This window comes from Castor canadensis, chromosome 7 (assembly GCF_047511655.1).
Source record: "Castor canadensis chromosome 7, mCasCan1.hap1v2, whole genome shotgun sequence".
NCBI classification, from domain to species: domain Eukaryota; kingdom Metazoa; phylum Chordata; class Mammalia; order Rodentia; family Castoridae; genus Castor; species Castor canadensis.
Genome location: NC_133392.1, coordinates 141,513,317 through 141,535,130, shown reverse-complemented (window position 1 = coordinate 141,535,130; position 21,814 = coordinate 141,513,317). Strand labels below are relative to the sequence as shown.

At 46.0% G+C, this 21,814-nt stretch overlaps 1 protein-coding gene across 9 annotated transcripts in view; it reads left to right on the top strand.

Annotated features, from left to right (window-relative positions):
- Ptpru (protein tyrosine phosphatase receptor type U) overlaps positions 1 to 21,814 on the top strand; it is a 117,555-nt gene that overhangs the window by 61,565 nt on the left and 34,176 nt on the right. For all 9 annotated transcript variants that reach the window (XM_074080760.1, XM_074080759.1, XM_074080756.1 and 6 more), the window contains exons 7-13: positions 34 to 327; positions 12,803 to 13,111; positions 16,719 to 16,828; positions 17,119 to 17,320; positions 17,696 to 17,798; positions 20,072 to 20,345; positions 21,057 to 21,093. In XM_074080760.1, coding sequence (XP_073936861.1) covers positions 34 to 327; positions 12,803 to 13,111; positions 16,719 to 16,828; positions 17,119 to 17,320; positions 17,696 to 17,798; positions 20,072 to 20,345; positions 21,057 to 21,093 — 1,329 coding nt within the window. The remainder of the gene's footprint in view (positions 1 to 33; positions 328 to 12,802; positions 13,112 to 16,718; positions 16,829 to 17,118; positions 17,321 to 17,695; positions 17,799 to 20,071; positions 20,346 to 21,056; positions 21,094 to 21,814) is intronic.

The window sequence follows — 21,814 nt, the reverse complement described above, 5'->3', positions numbered from 1 at the left end:
TGTTGGATCCACCTCTCCCCCGTCTCCTGGCAGAGCCCCCGACTCCCATCGCACCCCCACAGCTGCTGCGTGCGGGCCCCACCTACCTCATCATACAGCTCAACACCAATTCCATCATTGGGGATGGGCCTATCGTGCGCAAGGAGATCGAGTACCGCATGGCGCGCGGCCCATGGGCTGAGGTGCACGCCGTCAGTCTGCAGACCTACAAGCTGTGGCACCTTGACCCTGACACCGAGTATGAGATCAGCGTGCTACTCACACGCCCTGGGGACGGGGGCACTGGCCGCCCCGGTCCGCCGCTGCTCAGCCGCACCAAGTGCGCAGGTGGGTGCAGTGCTACTTCCTGGTCTACTGGCTTGGCTGGACGCCGGATATGGGCTCAGGACAATGGAGGGACAGAAGGACAGTTCTGAGAGTTAGTTTGGCATTTATGTGTGCTTCTAACACTTGGTAAGACATTGTGATTTTTTTCTCAAGCCTTGTTATAAGACAATGATAGCTAAAACTTCGTGTCAAATGTTTAAACATATGTGTGTACACACATTTATTGACTTGAAACTTACCACACCATGATGTAGGTACTGCTGTCATTCCCATTTTACAGATGAGGTGACTGAGGTTAAGAAGACACAGTAAGAACAGAGTATGGGATTGGAATTCGTGTCTGGCAGCTTCGAGAATCTGTGTTCTTTTTTTTTCTTTCTTTTTTTTTTGGGGGGGTGGGGTCAGTACTGGTCCTTGAACTCAGGGCCTCATGCTTGCTAGGCAGGCACTCTACCACTTGAGCTACTCCACCAACCCTAAGAATCTGTGTTCTTAATTCTACTTTATATCATCTAGATAAAATACACAACTAAACACCTCTTGACTTGGCATTGAGCCTGAAGTCTGCTCTTCCTTGTTAAGAGGAGTGATGTAGTTAGTAGCTGTTAAGATTCATGGTCCATCTGTATCATAGAGGAGGCTGTTTAATCAGAAAAGAAAGAGAGAGTAGCACAGAGTCCTTTGTGATTTCAGTATGCTGTTTTTACTGGAATTTTCATTGAGGTAAATGTAGATTCACAGGCAGCTGTAGGAAAAATACAGAGATTCCCTATACCTTTTGCCTTGCTTTTTGCAATGGCAACATTTAACATAGGACAATGAAGATACTGACATTGACACAACATAGAGATTTTACTCCGGCTCTCCAGTTTCACTTCTGTGTTGTATGTATTTGTGCTTAGTTCTATGCAAGTTATCACACTTGTAGGTTTGTGCATTCACCACTACAGTTAAAATGCTGGCCTTTTGTGCTGCCCTATTATAACCACATTCACCTCTCTTTCTTCCTTTACTCCCTCCCTGCACTTTGGTGATCACTGATCCATCCTTCATTTCTAGAATTTTGTCATTCCCAAAATGTTCTATCAATGAAATCATATAGTATATAAACTTTTGTAATTGTTTTTTTTTTGGGCAACAGATTTGTTGCAATATAATTCATATCTCATCCATTTCACTCATTATAAGCATACAATTCACTGGCTTTTAATATATTCACAGAATTATGCAGCTATCAACACAATTGACTTTGGAATATTCCATCACCCCAAAAGGAAACCTTGTACCCTTTAATAGTCACCCCCAGTTCACCCTAATTCCACTAGCCCTGGGCAAACACTACTACTCTTTATGATCTATAGAGAAGAGGCTGGGCAGGTCTGGACACCAGTCCTTTAATGGATGTACAGTTTGTAAATGTTTTCTCCTAGTATGTATCTTGTCTTTTCATCCTTTTCCCATAGACTTCCATAGAGCAGCCATTTTTGACTTGGATGAGGTCAGAGTTATCAAATTTCCCTTTTAGGAATAGTGCTTTTGGCATCAAGTCTAAGCACTGTGTGTCTAGGCCTCACTTCCAAAGATTTTCTCCTGTTTTTTCCTAAAAGTGTTACAGTTTTACATTTCTATTTTGACTACAGTGTGAGATTAAGGTTAAGGTTTATTTATTTGGGCAGCACTGGGGTTTGAACTCAGAAGGCATCTACCACTTGAGCTACAACCCCAGCTCTTTTTGCTTATAGTCATTTCTCAGATAGGGTGTCAAGTTTTTGCCGAGGGCTGGCTTTGTTACTTCAATCCTCCTGATCCTCACCTCTTGAGTAGCTGGGATTACAGGTGTGAGCCTCCCTGCCTGGCAAGGTTTATTTGCTCTTTGCAGTTAATTGGTAAGTGTTTTTAAAAGCCAATCTGTAAAACCATCTAAAATCCAGCTTAATGTGAGACTTTGGGACACCCTTGGGAAGGTGGGTCAGAGTGTCCCTGTGGGCATTACCTTCTAACAAAATGGTCTAGATGGGGTTACTTAACCTCTCAGGATGTCAGTTTATAAAATGGGAATAATAAGGATGGTTACTATGTAGGGTTAACATGAAGATTCATGTAATGCATGTTTATTGAGTACCTATTGTGTGGCAGGTACTATTGTAGTTGCTGGGAATATGTAACTGTAACCTAGACAAAGGCCATCAGTTTCTGAGTGCCTCTTGAAACTCTGCTAGGAGCTCATACACTGGCAGAACGAGACAGATGATAAAAAAGCAAGCGAGTGGAGTATGTAGTTTGTTTGATGGTGACAGTGCCATGAGGAAGAACAAATCCGCCAAGGGAATGGGGTGGGAGGCTGGAAGGTGGTTATTTTAAAAAGGCTCATTCTCCTGAGAATGCGACATTTGAGCAGAGATGTAGAGTGAGTGACTGAGGCAGGTGTATGTGAGTGGGGATTGCTGGGAGAGGGAACATTCCTGGCAGACAACCAGTGAGTGCAAAGACCTGGAGGCTGGAGCATCAGCCAGTCAGGGCTGCAGGTAGCTGGGCTCCTGGCTTCGGGGAGATGGCAGGAGGAGATCTTCTTGCCACATCTTCTTGATGTGGGACTCAGACAAGTGATCTGGGGAGCCATGGCAGGGCTTGGAGAGTAGAAGCAAACATTGTCTTCTTGTGTTCAGAAGGGCCACCCCTTTCACAGAGAATAGCCTCTAGGAGGACAAGGGTGTCAAGGGAAGACCAGGCAGAGTCTCCTGCAGCCATCTCACCTGGAGGTGGTAGCAGCTGGAGATGAGTGGAAATGGCAGTGCCAGCTGTGGTGACAAGTGGTTGGATTTTGGTTTGTTTTGAAGGCAGAGCCCCCTGCATTTGCTGATGGATTGGCTATGGGATGAGGGAGAGAGAAACAGAAGTCCAGGAGGAAGGATGGAGCTGTCACTTACTGCCAAGGAGCAGACTGCGGCAGGAGCTGGTTTGATGGGTGTCATAGATCAGGAGTTCTGCGTTGGAGATGTTGACTTTGAGATGCTATTAGACATTTGGGTGGCTGTGCCCATCAGGCAGGTGGATATATGAATGTGGGCTTCCTGGAAGAGTTCAGGCTGCAGGTGTAAATCTGAAAGGTGTCAGCGTGGAGATGGTGGAGATGGTACTTAAAGCCAGCGGCCTGGATGAGATCTTTCATGCTAGTGGCTCTCCTAAGAGACATTTCACAGCTTTTGAAGACATATTGGTTGTCATAACTGGGCAGTGGTGGTGGGTACTGCTAGCCTTTAAGAGATAGAGGCCAGGGAACGGGAAAACATCCTACAATGCACGGATAGCCCTAACGACAAAGAGTTACCTACTTCAAAATGTCAGCCGTGCTGAAGTTGAAAACCCCTGATTTGGTGCTTACATTTTTAGGGAATAAGTGCAGATAGGAGAGAGGGGAGGTGTGAAACCTGACCTCAGGTGTCTTGGGTGAGTGAGGGCAACTGCCTGCACTAATGCATGTGAAGTACAGTGCTGAACCCAGCGAGCGCTCAGTAAAGGACAGCTGGCCTTCACGTTTCAAAGGCAGTTCTGGTCTGCCAATTAGAATAAGGAAATTAAAGCTTGGGGGGTTTCATAGCTTAGAGTACAGCTGGAGAAACTGAGACCCAGAGAGAGGGAAAGGACTTACAGTAGGTTAAGAACCCACGTTTCAGAGCAATGGCTTTTGTTTTGTCCCATTTTACAAATGAGCAAACTGAGATTTAGTAGCTTGCTCAAATCTGTACAGTGAGTCCAAAGTAGGGCTAGAAGCAAAGTTGGAATCTCTTGATTTCTAACTGAGTGCTTTTCACAAGAGTAGCAGCGGCAGCAGCCTCCACTGCTGCCACCGTCATGGGCTGATCACTCCTTTTGTGCCAGGTACCAATAAACACTTTGCCTAGGCTGGTCAGGGCAGGAGCTGGGGCAGGGGCTGGCAGGAAGACGTGGTGCAATGACCTCATCCTGTCCCTCATAATTACATACTCCTCTGTTGACATCACCACCCCCTCTGCTCAGGCTCAGTTGTTTTGCTCTTGGCCAGCTGTGTTGTCATCTTCTCCATCCCACAACACTCCTCCTTTACAGTATTGTTTACTGTAAAAACAATAATATAGCATCAGTAAAAGGGTCTCTTTAAAAATCACTCTCAACCTTACCATCCTAGCCCAACAGCTGTTTTAATTTTTCGGTCTTGTTCAAATCTCTGCCCATATGTCTGCAGAACACATTTTTACATGCTTGTCACTGGGATGTAGAATGCACTCAGTAAGCTGCTTCATTTGCCTGGTGCTCCTGCGTGTACTGTACCATTTACCGTGATGTTTGTTGCCTGTAGATGTCTGTTGGATTGCTGAACTGTGTCCCTGTTGTTATAAATGATATTGCATTGATAAAATGAGTGCCCACAGCTCATTTTTTTCCCCCTCTGGAATGATATTCTTCAGGGTAAATAGTCAGGAGTGGCTGGTTAAAGAGCTTTGACATAGTATTGCTTTAAACCATGGTTTTACTAACTACACTGCTAGTGTACGTGTGCTTGTTTCTTTATTAGTTTCTATGTGCTGGACAGTTTGGCTCACATCGTCTCACATAACTCTTACATCCATTCTTCAAAATCAGCATTATTACTTCCAGTTTTCAGTCGAGGAACCCAACATCAGTGTTCCAAAGGGATAAGTAACCTCATCTAGTTTCTAGTAAGGAGGTGAGGTGGACGTGAATCTGATGCACTTGATCCCAGTCCAAAACTCCTTCTGTGGGATACAGTGGACCACTCCAGAGTGTATGTTCTTTTCCTTTCTTTTTTTTTCCCCCCCTGTGGCACTGGTGTTTGAACTCAGGGCCTCACCTTTGCTAGGCAGGTGCTCTACCACTTGAGCCACTCCATCAGCTCATTCCAGAGTTTTTGGATCCACATTAGCATTATTAAAATCAACCCATTTGGGGCTAATTTAACAGATGTTAAATGTTACCCTCACCATCATTGCTTTAATGTGCATGCTGACCTTTGATTTCCATGAGGTGTGCAGCCCTGTGGGAGGCAGGGGGACAGGGCTTTGAGGTCCCCAAGCTCTGCTTTGACAGTATGTGTTGGCTGAGAAGAGAGCACCTGGGTGCCTGATAGTTCTTGGAAGCATAGAGACTCATGGGTTCACACCCTTCCATCAACTGATTGGTCTGTAGTCAACATGCTGCTGGAGCCCCTGCATCTGCTCAGATCTTGGGATTTTCTGAGGGGCGGGAGAAAAGAAGACTCTTTTTAGAGACCCCTCAGTCTAGCAAGGTGGACTCAAAGTCACACAGTTGTGGCGAGTGAGACACCATACAGAGCTGGCAGTTTGGTCCTCCAACTTGGGATTGCTATCTTGTGCCCTGCAAGGTGGTCCTTAAATTTGAGTAATTTGCTACTATTTAGAAATCTTGAGATTTCACATAAAAACTGAATTTTCTGGCTCTTTTGAAAACCAGGAGGTTCTAGCAACACTGAGTCTGGAGTCCTGGATGACAGCAGTCTCTAGAAGTCCCATTAGATAGGGCATCTGCAGTCCTATTTGCCATAGTTACCTCCTGACCTGTGACACCAGTGAGCTTGAACTTTTTGTTCCTTTCTCTAAATCCTGCAGGAAGGCGAAGAAGCAGGTGCTCCCACCAAGCCCAAAGGATAGGAAGGAATGGCACTGGCATTTCAGGGGCAAGGGATGGTGTGGGCAGAGCTGCAGGGACCAGGGTCCATTCTCATTAGTGCAGATAAAGCAGCGGCACCCAGTTGGGTATGGTGGTTCATATGTGTAATCCCAGCACTAGGGAGTCTGAGGCAGGAGAACTGTGAGTTCCAGGCCAACCTGGGCTACATAGTGAAGTCTTATAAAATCAAAACCAAAACCAAAAACAAAAAATCAAGACTTCTGAGCAGTATGGCAAATGAGCACATGCAAAATCTGCCCTTCTGCTCCAAGCCCCTAAGAACAGTTGGTTAAAACAAAATCACAGTCAGAAAAAACATGCAAACAGCTGGAAACTGAATAACTCATTACTTAATGAACAATGGGTCATTGATGAAATAAAAGAGGAAATTAAAAAGTTCCTGGAAGCCAATGAAAATGAAAACACAACCTACCGGAACCTATGGGACACAGCAAAGGCAGTCCTGAGAGGAAAGTTTATAGCCATGAGTGCATATATTAAAAAGACTGAAAGATCCCAAATCAATGACCTAATGATACATCTCAAACTCCTAGAAAAACAAGAACAAGCAAATCCCAAAAAAAAAATAGGAGAGAAATAATAAAAATAAGAGCTGAAATCAACAAAATAGAAACAAAAAAAACCATACAAAGAATTAATGAAACAAAAAGTTGGTTCTTTGAAAAAATAAACAAGATCGACGGACCCCTGGCAAACCTGACTGAAATGAGGAGAGGAAAAACCCAAATTAGTAGAATCAGGAATGTAAAAGGGGAGATAACAACAAACACCATGGAAGTCCAAGAAATCATCAGAGACTACTTCGAGAACCTATATTCAAATAAATTTGAAACTCTTAAAGAAATGGACAGATTTCTAGATACATATGATCATCCAAAACTGAACCAAGAGGAAATTAATCACCTGAATAGATCTATAACACAAAATGAAATTGAAGCAGCAATCAAGAGTCTCCCCAAAAAGAAAAGTCCAGGACCTGATGGGTTCTCTGCTGAATTCTATCAGACCTTTAAAGAAGAACTGATACCAACCCTCCTTATACTGTTCCATGAACTAGAAAGAGAAGGAAAAATGCCTAACATATTTTATTTATTTATTTATTTTGCTGAACCATAAGGTTTTTATTTTTTTTAATTTTTATTGTTTTATTATTCATATGTGCATACAATCCTTGGGTCATTTCTCCTCCCTGCCCCTACCCCCTCCCTTACCACCCACTCTGCCCCCTCCCTCTCCCCCCCAATACCCAGCAGAAACTATTTTGCCCTTATCTCTAATTTTGTTGAAGAGAGAGTATAAGCAATAATAGGAAGGAACAAGGGTTTTTGCCAGTTGAGATAAGGATAGCTATACAGGGAGTTGATTCACATTGATTTCCTGTGCATGTGTGTTACCTTCTAGACCTAACACATTTTATGAAGCCAGTATTACACTTATCCCAAAACCAGGCAAAGACACATCCAAAAAGGAGAACTATAGGCCAATCTCCTTAATGAACACTGATGCAAAAATCCTCAACAAAATAATGGCAAACAGAATTCAACAACACATCAAAAAGATTATTCACCACGACCACGTAGGCTTCACCCCAGGAATGCAAGGGTAGTTCAACATACGAAAATCAATCAATGTAATAAACCACATCAACAGAAGCAAAGAAAAAAACCACTGATCATCTCAATAGATGCAGAAAAAGCCATTGATAAGATCCAACACCATTTCATGATAAAAGCTCTAAGAAAACTAGAAATAGAAGGAAAGTACCTCAACATTATAAAAGCTATATACGACAAACCTACAGCCAGCATTATACTTAACAGAGAAAAACTGAAACCATTCCCTCTAAAATCAGGAATCAGACAAGGATGTCCACTATCTCCACTCCTATTCAACATAGTACTGGAATTCCTAGCCAGAGCAATTAGGCAAGAAGAAGGAGTAAAAGGAGTACAAATAGGTAAAGAAACTCAAAATATCCCTATTTGCAGATGACATGATCCCATACCTTAAACACCCAAAAAACTCTACTCAGAAGCTTCTAGACACCATCAATAGCTACAGCAAGGTAGCAGGATATAAAATCAACATAGGAAAATCATTAGCATTTCTATACACTAACAATGAGCAAACTGAAAAAGAATATATGAAAACAATTCCATTTACAATAGCCTCAAAAAAAATCAAATACCTAGGTGTAAACCTAACAAAAGATGTGAACAACCTCTACAAGGAAAACTTTACACTTCTGAAGAAAGAGATTGAGGAAGACTATAGAAAGTGGAGAGATCTCCCATGCTCATGGATTGGTAGAATAAACATAGTAAAAATGTCGATACTCCCTAAAGTAATCTACATGTTTAATGCAATTCCCATCAAAATTCCAATGACATTCATTAAAGAGATTGAAAAATCTACCGTGAAATTTATATGGAAACACAAGAGGCCACGAATAGCCAAGGTAATACTCAGTCAAAAAAACAATGCTGGAGGTGTCACGATACCTGACTTCAAACTATATTACAAAGCAATAGCAATAAAAACAGCATGGTATTGGCACAAAAACAGACATGAAGATCAGTGGAACAGAATAGAGGACCCAGATATGAAGCCACACAACTATAACTAACTTGTCTTTGACAAAGGCGCTAAAAATACACGATGGAGAAAAAGCAGCCTCTTCAACAAAAACTGCTGGGAAAACTGGTTAGCAGTCTGGAAAAAACTGAAACTAGATCCATGTATATCACCCTACACCAAGATTAACTCAAAATGGATCAAGGATCTTAATATCAGACCACAAACTCTAAAACTGATACAGGAAAGAGTAGGAAATACTCTGGAGTTAGTAGGTATAGGTAAGAACTTTCTCAATGAAACCCCAGCAACACAGCAACTAAGAGATAGCATAGATAAATGGGACCTCATAAAACTAAAGAGCTTCTGTTCATCAAAAGAAATGGTCTCTAAACTGAAGAGAACACACACAGAGTGGGAGAAAATATTTGCCAGCTACACATCAGACAAAGGACTGATAACCAGAATATATAGGGAACTTAAAAAACTAAATTCTCCCAAAACTAATGAACCAATGTAGAAATGGGCAAGTAAACTAAACAGAACTTTCTCAAAAGAGGAAATTCAAATGGCCAAAAAACACATGAAAAAATGCTCACCATTTCTAGCAATAAAGGAAATGCAAATTAAAACCACACTAAGATTCCACCTCACCCCTGTTAGAATAGCCATCATCAGCAACACCACCACCAATAGGTGTTGGCGAGGATTCGGGGAAAAAGGAACCCTCTTACACTGTTGGTGGGAATGTAGATTAGTACAACCACTCTGGAAAAAAATTTGGAGGCTACTTAAAAAGCTAAACATTGATCTACCATATGATCCAGCAATACCACTCTTGGGGATATACCCAAAAGACTGTGACACAGGTTACTCCAGAGGCACCTGCACACCCCTGTTTATTGCGGCACTATTCACAATAGCCAAGTTATGGAAACAGCCAAGATACCCCACTACTGACGAATGGATCAAGAAAATGTGGTATTTATACACAATGGAATTTTATGCAGCCATGAAGAAGAACGAAATGTTATCATTCGCTGGTAAATGGATGGAATTGGAGAACATCATTCTGAGTGAGGTTAGCCTGGCCCAGAAGACTAAAAATCCTATGTTCTCCCTCATATGCGGACATTAGATCAAGGGCAAACACAACAATGGGATTGGACTTTGAGCACATGATAAAAGCGAGAGCACACAAGGGAGGGGTGAGGATAGGTAAGACACCTAAAAAATTAGCTAGCATTTGTTGCCCTCAATGTAGAGAAACTAAAGCAGATACCTTAAAAGCAACTGAGGCCAATAGGAGAAGGGGACCAGGAACTAGAGAAAAGGTTAGATCAAAAAGAATTAACCTAGAAGGTAACACACACACACAGGAAATTAATGTGAGTCAACTCCCTGTATAACTATCCTTATCTCAACTAGCAAAAACCCTTGTTCCTTCCTATTATTGCTTATACTCTCTCTTCAACAAAATTAGAAATAAGGGCAAAATAGTTTCTGCTGGGCATTGAGGGGGTGGGGGGGAGAGGGAGGGGCGGAGTGGGTGGTAAGTGAGGGGGTAGGGGCAGGGGGGAGAAATGACCCAAGCATTGTATGCACATATGAATAATAAAAAAAGAAATAAAAAAAATCACAATCAGGCCACAGTGGTTCACACCTGTAATCTCAGCTACTTGGGAGGCAGAGATTGGTTGGATTACAATTCGAGGCCAGCCCCTGCAAAAAATTCTCTGAGACCCCTTCTCAACCTGGGTGTGGTGGTGTGCATCTGTTAGCCCAGCAATGTGGGAGGTGTAAATAAGAGGATCAAGGTCCAGGCTGGCCAGGTGTAAAAGTGAGACTCTATTTGGAAAGTAGCTAAAGCTAAAAAGTCCCAGGGCATGGCTCAAGTGATAGTGTCTGCCTGGCAACTGTGAGGCCCTGAGTTCAAACCCCAATACCACCAAAACAAAGTAAAACACACCCCACCCCCACCAAAACAAAAATACTACATAAAAATAAAAACTAAGAACTCTCTGGACCAGGACTGGGAGAGAAAACCTAAGTATGGCAGGTGGCCTCCTGTGGGCAGCCCTCACTTTGCAGAGAACAGTGGAAGCTGGCCCTTTAATGTCCCTGTGTGACAAGACATGGGTAGATCTTGCTTTTGGGGAGAAGGGAGACAGTCCAGAGGTAGGCCTTTTTCCTAGAAGGTGCTGAAATCCCTTTTGGATGGGCCCATATGTGGCCTGAATACAGGCCACTTGCCTGGGACCCAGGGGAGAGGGAAGGCTGGGTGGGAACAGAAACTCTATGGTGTGTGACATCTACCACTGTCACCAAATGCCCCTGAGTAAGGAGCAGCCCAAGCTGCTATTTCCCTTAGTATCTTTATTTATTTATTTTGGTGATACTGGGATTTGAACTTAGGGCTTTGTGCTTGCTAAGCAGGCACTCTACCACTTGTGCCACTGCACCAGTGATTTTCTGTGATTTTTTTTTTTTTTTTTTTTTTTTTTAGATAGGATCTTGACAACTGTCTGCCTGGGGTAGCTTTGAACCATGATCCTCCTGATCACTGCCTTCTTAGTAGCTAGTATTACCGGCGTGAGCCACTGGCACCCAGCTTTTTAAATATTTTTTTTTGGTAGCACTGGGATTTGAACTCTGTATCTTCTTCATCAGGGGCCTTCTGAACAAATTAGTGATGCAAAACGATCCCAGGTTGTGCTCAATCTTCTTTCTCAGCTGTTCTGGAAGGGATCCTGGGATTCCTAACTGAGGCCACTTTACAGGCACTCGAAGGACTTCTGTGTCACAGAATCAGGGTGCAAGAGAGGAGGGGTCATAAGAAGCAGGTGTGGCTTCCTCTTTCATTTTTCAGATTTGGAGATCGAGGTCTGGAGGTTTGCTTAGGATCATACTCTAGTCATGCAGACACGGGGCTGGCGGCTGAGCCCCAGGCTCCTCTGGGCCTCACTTGAAAGTCGTGGTTTCTCTATTTATAAAATAACTGTCAGGCCTCTGAAGTCAAGAGACTGTGGCACAAGCACCTCTCCCACCTGTTGAGTAGCTGTCTCTCTCCTGGGCATGAACACGGAACTTTTTTAAGCAGCGAGTTCCTCACAGGGAGGAAGAATTTGGTAAGAGTGAGGGTTCCAAAGCCAGTCTGTTCAGGCTTGGACCTCAGTGTCAACACTTGTTGTCTGTGTGACCATGGGCAAGTGACTTAGTCTCTGTTCTTCTGTTCTCACCTCTGTATGACAGATGGGGCTACTAAGAGGACCTCTGTTAGAGGATTACAGTACAGGTTAAATGAGATGAAGCATTTTAAGGCCTCTAGAAAACTGCTTGACACACCCAGCCTCCCCTCCTCATTTCTTAGCTGGTGTTAGCGTCGTCCTATTACCAGCTCTGTTTCCCTTTTTGGTTTGGAAGTCAGGAAACTCTCTACTGAATATGAACCTTATCTTTAGACACCTAGCTGGGACGTAAAGGCACGCATTTCTGTTTCTGTTTTCCAGTCATTCTTTGTATTTAACTATTTGGCTCTCATCCCCCACCATTATCCTGGTTTCTATATGTTATTGTATCATATGTATTACTATAAGTTGTTTCATTAGTTTGGAGTTAATAAGTTAATTATTAGAGTTAATAAGTTAAGAAAAATAAAGCAACAGGTTGATTTGACTGTCCTGATGTAATGCAGGATGATTTTGAATTAGGAGATAAACTGTGCTTTTTAAAAAAAGAATTTAGCTGGGCATGGTGGCACACACCTATAATCTCAGTATTGGGGCGAGTGAGGTGGGCTGAGGCAGGGGGATTGTGCATTGGAGATCTCCTGCCTCAGCTTCCCCAGTACTGGGGTTACAGGCATGTACCACCATGTCTGGCAATAGCTACTTTTTTGAGGGCTTATTGTGCATTAGCCATTGTCATATATGCTTTGCATGTATCACCTTAAATGTCACAATGATATGAAGTAGGGCTGTTATATTCCCATTTTGCAGTTGAGGAAACTAAGGCTCGGAGAAATGAAGTAACTCGTGTAGTGGTTGCCAGCTGTGGATTGGCAGAGCTAGGATTCACACCGATCAGTTCTGGGGGTTGTACCGCAGAGAGGGATGGTTTCTGGCAGCTGGCTGATGCTCTCTCTCCCTGTCCCTCTTCCTCTCTTCCCATTCTCTCTGCTTCCTGGGGTCCCCAGAGCCCATGAGGGCCCCCAAAGGCCTGGCTTTCGCTGAGATCCAGGCTCGCCAGCTGACGCTGCAGTGGGAACCTTTGGGTTACAACGTGACGCGCTGCCACACCTACACTGTGTCCCTCTGCTATCACTACTCCCTGGGCAGCAGCCACAACCAGACCATCCGGGAGTGTGTGAAGATGGAGCGGGGTGCCAGCCGCTACACCATCAGGAACCTGCTGCCTTACCGGCATGTCCACGTGCGCCTCATCCTCACCAACCCGGAGGGCCACAAGGAGGGCAAGGAGGTCACCTTCCAGACGGATGAGGATGGTAAGAGTGCCAGCCCCATGGATTCCCGGGGCCTGAGGGCTCCACATACCCACCAGGGACTAATCCTGTTTAGGATTAAATCAACTGTGTAACAGAGCAGCAAGAGCTGTGTTTATGCCCTGCAGGACTTTGGGATCAAGGGACCTTCTGTCCGTGTTTAGAAGAACTCAGCAGTGAAGCTACTTGAGTCTGGAGTTTTCTTTATAGCAAGGGTTTTAATAACTGTTTTCATTTATAGAATAGACATTGGAATACTCAGATTTTATATTCTTGGGTCAATTTTGGTGCATTGTGTTTTGTGTCTAAAAAGTTGACAACATAAGTTGTCGAATGTTTTGACATAAGGTTGTTTACAGTAATGCTCATATTTATTTAATATCAGTAGACTGTATATAATGATAGCCTTTTTTCATTCCTGATATTTATAGTTTGTATTTTTTCTCTTTTACTCCTGCTAGAGGTATATAAATTTTATTATTTTTTTCCCATAGAACCACATTCTGGCTTAGATTCTGTGTCTATTCCTAATTTCCTTTTTTTAATACTTTCTTTGGATTTGTTTTGCTATTCTTTTAGCTTTTTGAGATGAGTGTTTCTTAGGTCATTAATTTGGAGACTTTCTTTCCTTGCTCCCTCCCTCCCTTTCTTCCTTCTTTTTTTTTTTTTGAGATAGAATCTCACTGTGTAGCCCAGCTTTCCTTAAACTTCCATCCTGTGGCCTCAGTTTAGATTAATCTCTGCTGAGATTACAAGCATGAGCCACCATGCCTGCTTCATTTCTAATATATTCACTTAAAGCTGTAAGTTTCCCTTTCAACCCTTCTTTAACTGCATCCCATAAATTTTTCTAGTTGTTTAGTGTTGGGAATTGAACCCAGGGCCTTGTGCATGATATGCAGGCATTCAGCCACTGAGCTATGTCCCCAGACCCCATAAGTTTTGATATGTCCTGTCTTCATTATCATTCAGTTAAAAATTTTCCTAATTCCTGTTACAATTTCTTAAGTCAATAGCTATTTAGAATTACTTTACTTGGCTCCTAAGCAATCAGGACTTCTCATTGTCTTTTTATTACTGATTTCTAGCTTAGCCCTCCGTGGTCAGAGCACTACTCTAAACTTAGTCTTGTGACAGTTGCCCCTTGTTTTGTGGCCCAGCATGTGTTTAAATATGAGCAACTTTGAAAGGACTTGGATGCTGTCATCGCTGGGTGCAGCATTCCGTATACGTCAGGCTAGAATTTACCAAGCAATCACTACATGTCTTCTTCTGTTTGAACGTGCTCCACACCTTAGTCACAGAACCCCCTCAGCAGCCCTGTGTGGTCAGAGGCTGATCGATTCCCATCTTATAGATGACCTTACATAGCTAAGTGATAGTTAGCAGAGCTGGGTGTCCAACCTGGTGATCTGGCTTCAGAGTTGTCATTCTGTTTTTGTTTTTGTGTTGGTGCTGAACCAGGGCCTTGTTCACGCTAAGCCAACACTACCACTGAGCCACACGTCCACCCCCAATGCTGTCTCTCTGAACAACTGTGCTCCAGTGCCACACAGGTCCACAGCCTCCCCAAGGAACCCCTCAGCCCTTGGTTGCTCGTTTTTCTGGCTTTCTGCACAGCACTGGTCCAGGCACAGATTTCAGCGACTTTCCTTGGTTTCCATAAAGCCTCAGTCACCCACAGTAGTGAGCATGCGTTGTGCTCACGACTTGCTGCAGGAGAGCGAGGACAGATGGCATTGCCCTGAAGCATCACACGCAATCTCAAGTTGACTTCTGCACCCCCTCCCACTCCTGTTATGTTGTTTATGACTGCCTCACTCCACCCTGGCTGACTTGGTCTTGTCTTTTTTTTTTTTCCTCCCTTCCCCTGCCTCCAACAATTGCTTATTATTTAATATTTTTTTTACTTTTCACTTAGTATAATTTTTTGTTTTGGGCTGTACTGGGATTTGAACTTAGGACTAGGCAGGTGTTCTATCACTTGAGCCACTCGACCAGCCCTGTTTTAATTATTTTTCTAATAAGGTCTCTCATTTTTGCCCAAGACCCAGCTTTGTACCTTGATCCTCCTACCTATGTCTCCCCAGTGGCTGGGATGACAGACTCATGCCACCACACCCAGCTTATTGGTTGAGATAGGGTTTTGCTAACTTTTTGCCTGGGTTTGACTTGAACCTGGAGCCCTCTAATCTCTGCTTTTCTAGTAGCTGGGATTACAGATGTGAGCTACCACACCTGGCCCTGCCTATAAGTGTAATTCTTATAGGAAGTGTACTTATCTTAAGTGGTCAACTCAGGTGAGTTCTCATAGGTTGGATACTTTGGGAAACCTAAACTTGGACTAACATACCAGTACCCCTAGTGTTCCCTCCAGACCACCACTTCCCAAGGGTGACTTATCCTGACCTGTAACACCATAGATTATTTTTTGCTTATATGATGTTATATGAATAGAACCATACAGCGAGTATTCTTCTTATGCTCCCTTCTTTCTCTCAGCTTTCTGCTTGGGAGACTCAGCCACATTGCACATTGTGTGTGCAGTCTAGCGAATTCATTCTCATCGCTGTGGAGTTCATTATGGGAATGAATATGCCACACACTGTCATCTGGCATTTGGGTTGTTTCCAATTTGGGGCTATTTTGAATAATGCTGTAAGTAAAACCCTTGTGGATTTTTTTTGGGTAGATATACAGATTTCGATGGGTTTGTGTATAGGAGTAGAATAGCTAGGTTATAGGCTATATGTTCATCTATAGTAGGTATGGCCAGACAGTTTTCCCTGGGTCAATGCTTGTACCAGTTTACACTCTACTAGCAGAGTGTGAAACTTTTGGCTGCTCTGTGTCTCCACCGACACTCAGAATTGTCCTTTTCTTTTTACCATTTTGATGGGTGGATAGTGGCCTTGCAAAGTGCCTATTTTAACACAAAGCTGCCTAGCTTTCACTGACTGTTGACTGTCATTGACTTGTCCCCTCCTGAGGACTTCAGCTTCCCACAATGTTGTATGAAAGTGTTTTCCCAGTCAGAGACTTTTCTTCCTAGGTGAAATCCTTGTGTCTGCTGTTAAGACTAAACATTAAAACCAAACTGAGCCATACCTGAACGTGTTTATGCTAAAATTTTATGTTTGGATGATGCAGTTGTAGGTGCCATTAATTTTTTTTTATGATCACTTAGATTTTGTACATTGTTTATGTAATTAGACATTTTTAGACAAGAGAACTTTGCTACCCATGCTCCCAACACCCTAATGTAATAGTTTCTCATTTCTCTGGCAAATATCTGTATTTTCTGAAAATTACTAACCAGAGCCAAATTGGAGCCTTCCAACTTTCCAGAACCTTGGCTGAATGCAACCTGCAGCACAGTGAAGATGCCAGCTGCCCCTTTGGAGGACTCAGGAGCAAGCTGACCATATGAATTGCCAATGGGCATTTTAAGGCTTTATGTACACCATGTTGTTTAGTCCCCATTTCATAGATGAGGAAACTGAGGCTCAGAGAAGTTGTAAACCAGCTAGGAAATGCAAGGCTGGGATGTGAACCCTGGTATTTGGAGTCAAAGGCTTCTTTCCTCAGCCTCTGCCCCTTGCCCTCACAGTGCCTGGTGGGATTGCAGCTGAGTCACTGACCTTCACTCCACTGGAGGACATGATCTTCCTCAAATGGGAGGAGCCCCAGGAACCCAACGGCCTCATCACTCAGTATGAGGTGAAAGGGGACCCCAGTGGGAGGATGGCTCTCTGTTCCTCTGCTGTGACAGTGTAGAGAGGGACGCCCCAAGGGAAGACAGAGTGGCCATGATGGTTTCTTCAACTACAGCAGGGTCTGGGGGCAGGAGGAAGAGGTAAAGGTGCCCAGAAACCTGGATTCAGGGGAACCCACAGTCCTGCTGGGCCTTTCCCATCTGCCCATCACATCCCTAGCTCCCTGGTGGGTGGGAGGATGCTGGATCAGTGATGCCTATCCTCATGCCTCCTTTCTGCCCATCCTGCCCCCAGATCAGCTATCAGAGCATCGAGTCGTCAGACCCGGCAGTGAACGTGCCTGGCCCACGACGCACTATCTCCAAGCTCCGCAATGAGACCTACCATGTCTTCTCCAACCTGCACCCCGGTACCACCTACCTATTCTCTGTGCGGGCTCGCACAGCCAAGGGTTTTGGCCAGGCAGCCCTCACTGAGATCACCACCAACATCTCAGGTGAGCCTGCCCAGTCTGGCCTCTTTGCAGTGGCCCCAGAATCCCAGGGTTCTGGGAGCCCTGCGGGGTGGGGGGGAGGGCATTCTGAGGGTGCTTACAGAGGACCCCTGCTGAGACAAAGGTGCCATTTAGGGGTTGACATCAGGGCTCAGGGAGGAGAACTCATAGGAATCAGGAGACTGGTTGGTGGAATCAGAGGGTTGAGGTCAGAGGTCAGTGCCCAAGGTCAGGGGCCAGGGAAGCTTGGGTCAGAGAGAAAGAGGAGACTAAGACTTCAGAGGAGGAGATTTGAGGATGTTGGCCAAGGGGGCTGGAGACCTGGCTTTTCCTATCTGGTGGCCGGGCTCCATGCTGTGTCTCTGTCCCCTTCTCCAGCTCCAAGCTTTGATTATGCCGACATGCCGTCTCCCCTGGGAGAGTCTGAGAACACCATCACCGTGCTGCTGAGGCCGGCACAGGGCCGTGGTGCGCCCGTCAGGTGGGAAGGCCTGTGTGGAGAGGCGGGAGGCCAGGGCTGCAGGGAAGAGCCTTCTCCTCTGACCTGGTGCCCCACCCAGGCCAGCACCCTTGTTGCCCTGTCTCCCACTCAGGTTCAGAGTGGAGGAGGACATTCTGTGATCCTGGGAAGGTGGGAAGCCTATATTCATTCCTCTGAGGGCCATGGGTCTCTGCTAGTGACTGCCATGGGTTCCCTGAACAGTGTCCAGCCTGGAGAGGGAACTGTTCAGGTCTCTTTGTGGGGGCTTCCTTCAGACACTTTGGAGAAGTGAAACCCTGGGGCCTTCTGTCTTCTAGGTGTGTTCCTGGAGACACAGAGATGGGTTTTCTAGAAGGTAGAGCAGCTGGCCAGATAGAGCTGTCTCCTTGAGTGGTTTTTCTTCCCTTTTCCATGGCAGCTGCCTCTGCTGTGTGTGTGTGTGTCTTTGTGTTATAGATGTGGTGTGAGAGTGATATGTGGTGTGCAGTGTGAGTGTGTGTAAGTGGTATGTATGAGGGAGATAGGTGAGTACCTGTGAGAGCACAAGGGTGTTCATACTAGTGTGTGCACACACTCACTGTGGCCAGGCCAGGCACCATGCTAGGACTTTGTGTTCATGAAGTCACTTTATCCTCACAGAGTCCAGTACAGGGCATATTGTGCCCTCCCTGTGCATATCAGGACACTGGCACAGAAAGCCCAAGAACTTGCTCTCTAGGCCACATGTCCAGTAAGCCATAGGGTTGGACCACAGGTCTGTCTGTAAATATGGTCCCTTTTCTGGACTTCTTTTTCTGGTAGTCACAGAGTTACCCTGTTCCTTGGGTCTCTCTTCCCTCGGCAATGGTGCATGCACAGGGAGTGGGTGACAGCCTTCAGTGGGGGGCATGAGTGTCCCAGTCGATCCCACAAGAATGCCCAGGTGCCCTAGGCAGTTCTTTGCCTCCTCCTTCATCCTCTCCTCCTCACCTCCTGGGTCTTCCCCAGACCATCAGGGGACATCCAAGAGAAAGCCAGGGCATCTCTGGGATGTTTTGCTTTTTGTTTCGGGGCCCTGGTGTGGCTGAATCAGGGAGGTCTTGAGAACGCTTCTCTTTTCCTTGTCTTCTTGGCAGACCTTGTGAGCTGGACTGGCCAGGGTCCCTCAGGATGATGATGTCAAGGCTGGGTTGGGGCAGGAAGGTGGGACATGGTGGGAGGGGTGAGGCAGGATGACTGTGTGACCCTCACCTCCCTGAGCCTCTGTTTCCTTATTTCACAATGGGAATCATTCAGACTCACAGCTAAGTTTACTTATCGTCACTCCTGGGGGACTTCGCAGGGAGACGCTTGATCCCAGGCTGGGGAAATGGAGGCAGATTGGGACCTGGGCTGATGTTTACAATGGGGTAGAAATGTGGAAATGAGCCTTATGTGGTTGGCTTCCCCACAAATTGGAAGATGGAAGCAGCTGGGAAGAGAAAAGACCTCCCTGGTCCCCAGTGCAGAGGATGTCACATTCAGAGACATGCTGGCGCTGTCACAGGAAATACTGAAATGTGTCAGTGTTCGCATATTTACTTTCGGCTTTGCTCCACAGCAGATTTGGAGGAGCTCACAGCAAAGCCCAGTCAGTAAAGTGGCAAAACAAACAGAACTGCAGCTGTCAAGAGCAGGGACATGTCAGAGCTGGTGGGTAGAACCTGGGACAATGGGCTTGGATTTACAGATGAGAGGCTGCTTCAGCGTAGAGAGGCACTAGAGATGTAGCCTCAGGTGTGACCTTGTCTGCTTAGCGACATCTCTTTCACTAGAGGTCAGTTCCAGGAGGCCCTGATTACTCCTGTGTCTTCATAGGGCCCTGGTCTGGGCTAGTAAATGCTTTCTGAACAAGTAAATGAGTCTGGTCTGATCATTTTTATAATTTACCAGGGCGCAGAAGGGAGCTTTGGTATCCTAGGTCCTATGTCAGACACAGGAGGACTCATTGAGAAGGCAGGGTGGGCTTTAGGGCTTGGTTCTGTGTGCAGCGCCATGATTCCCTAAGCCTTGGTTAGGGACAGGAATAATACCTGAACACATATGTCTGTTTTTTGTATCTATATCCTGGATCACTCCCATTTTACAGAGGAGGAGACTGAGGCCCAGGGAGGTTAAATGACTTGCCCAGCTAAAGAGAGGCAGAGTTAAGATAGTCTACAGGTGGGCCTGACCCTAAAGCCTATGCCCTTAGCCACCAGATGGCTCTCTGGGTCCTCTGGCCTGCTGTGGTCATTTGTGTTGTCCCCTCCCAGCGTATACCAGGTGATTGTGGAGGAGGAGCGGCCGCGGCGACTGAGGCGGGAGCCAGGTGGCCAGGACTGCTTCCCAGTGCCTCTGACCTTCGAGGCAGCGCTGGCTCGTGGCCTGGTGTACTACTTTGGGGCTGAACTGGCAGCCAGCAGTCTGCCCGAGGCCATGCCCTTTACTGTGGGTGACAACCAGACCTATCGCGGCTTCTGGAACCCACCGCTTGAGCCCAGGAAGGCCTACCTCATCTACTTCCAGGCAGCAAGCCACCTGAAAGGGGTGAGGGGCCAGCTGGATCATGGTGAGGGAGGTTGGGGTGGTGGATGGCAGTCTGGGGAGCAGCCCATCACAGAGGCCTGAGACCCAGGCCCTGTCTTCCCATAGACCCCCCTTCTTCTCTTGAGCCCCATGCTCCAGGTCCCAAGGTTCTTCCCACATAGCACCACCTCCCTTTCTGAATTTTCTTCCTCACATCACAATTCTTTCTGTCCAGGGCCCAGCCTCGTCCTTGCCTTGCCAGAGACCCTGCCTTGCACCTCAGGCATCTCTTCTCAAGGAGCCCATCTCACTGTCCGGCTTTCACATCGAGTTCTAGGCCTTGCCTCATCCTCAGGCCTTGCCCAATTCTCCAGGCCTTGCCTCATCCTCAGGCCTTGCCCAATTCTCCAGGCTCCTCCCTCTTGGGATTGCTCCTTCCTTGGCCTCTTCTTTTTCACCAGACCTCTAAGCCTAGGCCTGACCCTCACTTCTGAAGCCCTGCCCCACCCCTCCTGGCATCCTATTTCTGACCTCAGCTCTTTTTCTTAAGACACTGCCCTATTTGCAATCCCCTCCCTCTTGCCCCCAGCCCCTAGCTGTCCCATCAGGTGGAGTATCTTGGAGTTTGCACCAGATAAAGCCCTGGCCAGGCCCAAGAAATCCTGATTGAGCTTACTGTCCTGGGGAGGTTCCTGTCCTCAGTGTCTCTAAGACTCCTCTTTGTGCTTCCAGGAAACCCGGCTGAATTGCATCCGAATCGCCAGGAAAGGTGAGTATGCTGGGTTCCTTCAGTCCTTGGCTGACTGGTTTCTCACCTGCACAGCTCTGGAGAGGTAGATCCTGAGGATCCAGGGCAGTGGGAGCGTAGGAGACCAGGTAGCAGGTTCAGGTCAGGAAAGGCTTTCCTTCTTAGCTCCCTTGTGCCCCACCTCAAGGCCTCCTCCCAGCCTGGACAGCAAGCAGGGCCCTCCTTCATCCCTCTCATGGTTGCGGAAGGACAGGCCTGTGGAGGGGGAGCCATTGTGCTTGGACCTTAAGGGTGGTGTTTACTGGGCACTGGTTCTGGGTTCTGTATCTGTCCCTTTTTCTGTGATGGGAGAGGCAGGCGGGGCAGCACGGTGTAGGGATTGTCCCTCTTAGTCACGGAATGCTTGGTTATGTCCTGTGATGCCCTATCCACGCCCTAGGTACATACTTACACCCACCCCCCACCATCAGGGAAGGGCAAGAGGTTATATCTGGGAGTTGCAGGTGTGCTCTGTACCCCACCTACTGAAAGTTGGGGCATCAGAGACAGTGGAGAGGCAGGGAGGATCCTGACCAGGGAGCAGGCTAGGTGGAAATTGCTGGGAATATAGGAAGCATGACAGGGAGGAGACAGATCTGATTAAAGGGCAGGATGGTGCTGGTGCTGGGAGGCTGGGTTGGGCCTTTGTATAGTGCTCCTTGGGGCTTAGATTCCTGCAGGCAGGGTTGCATGGTTCCTGTTT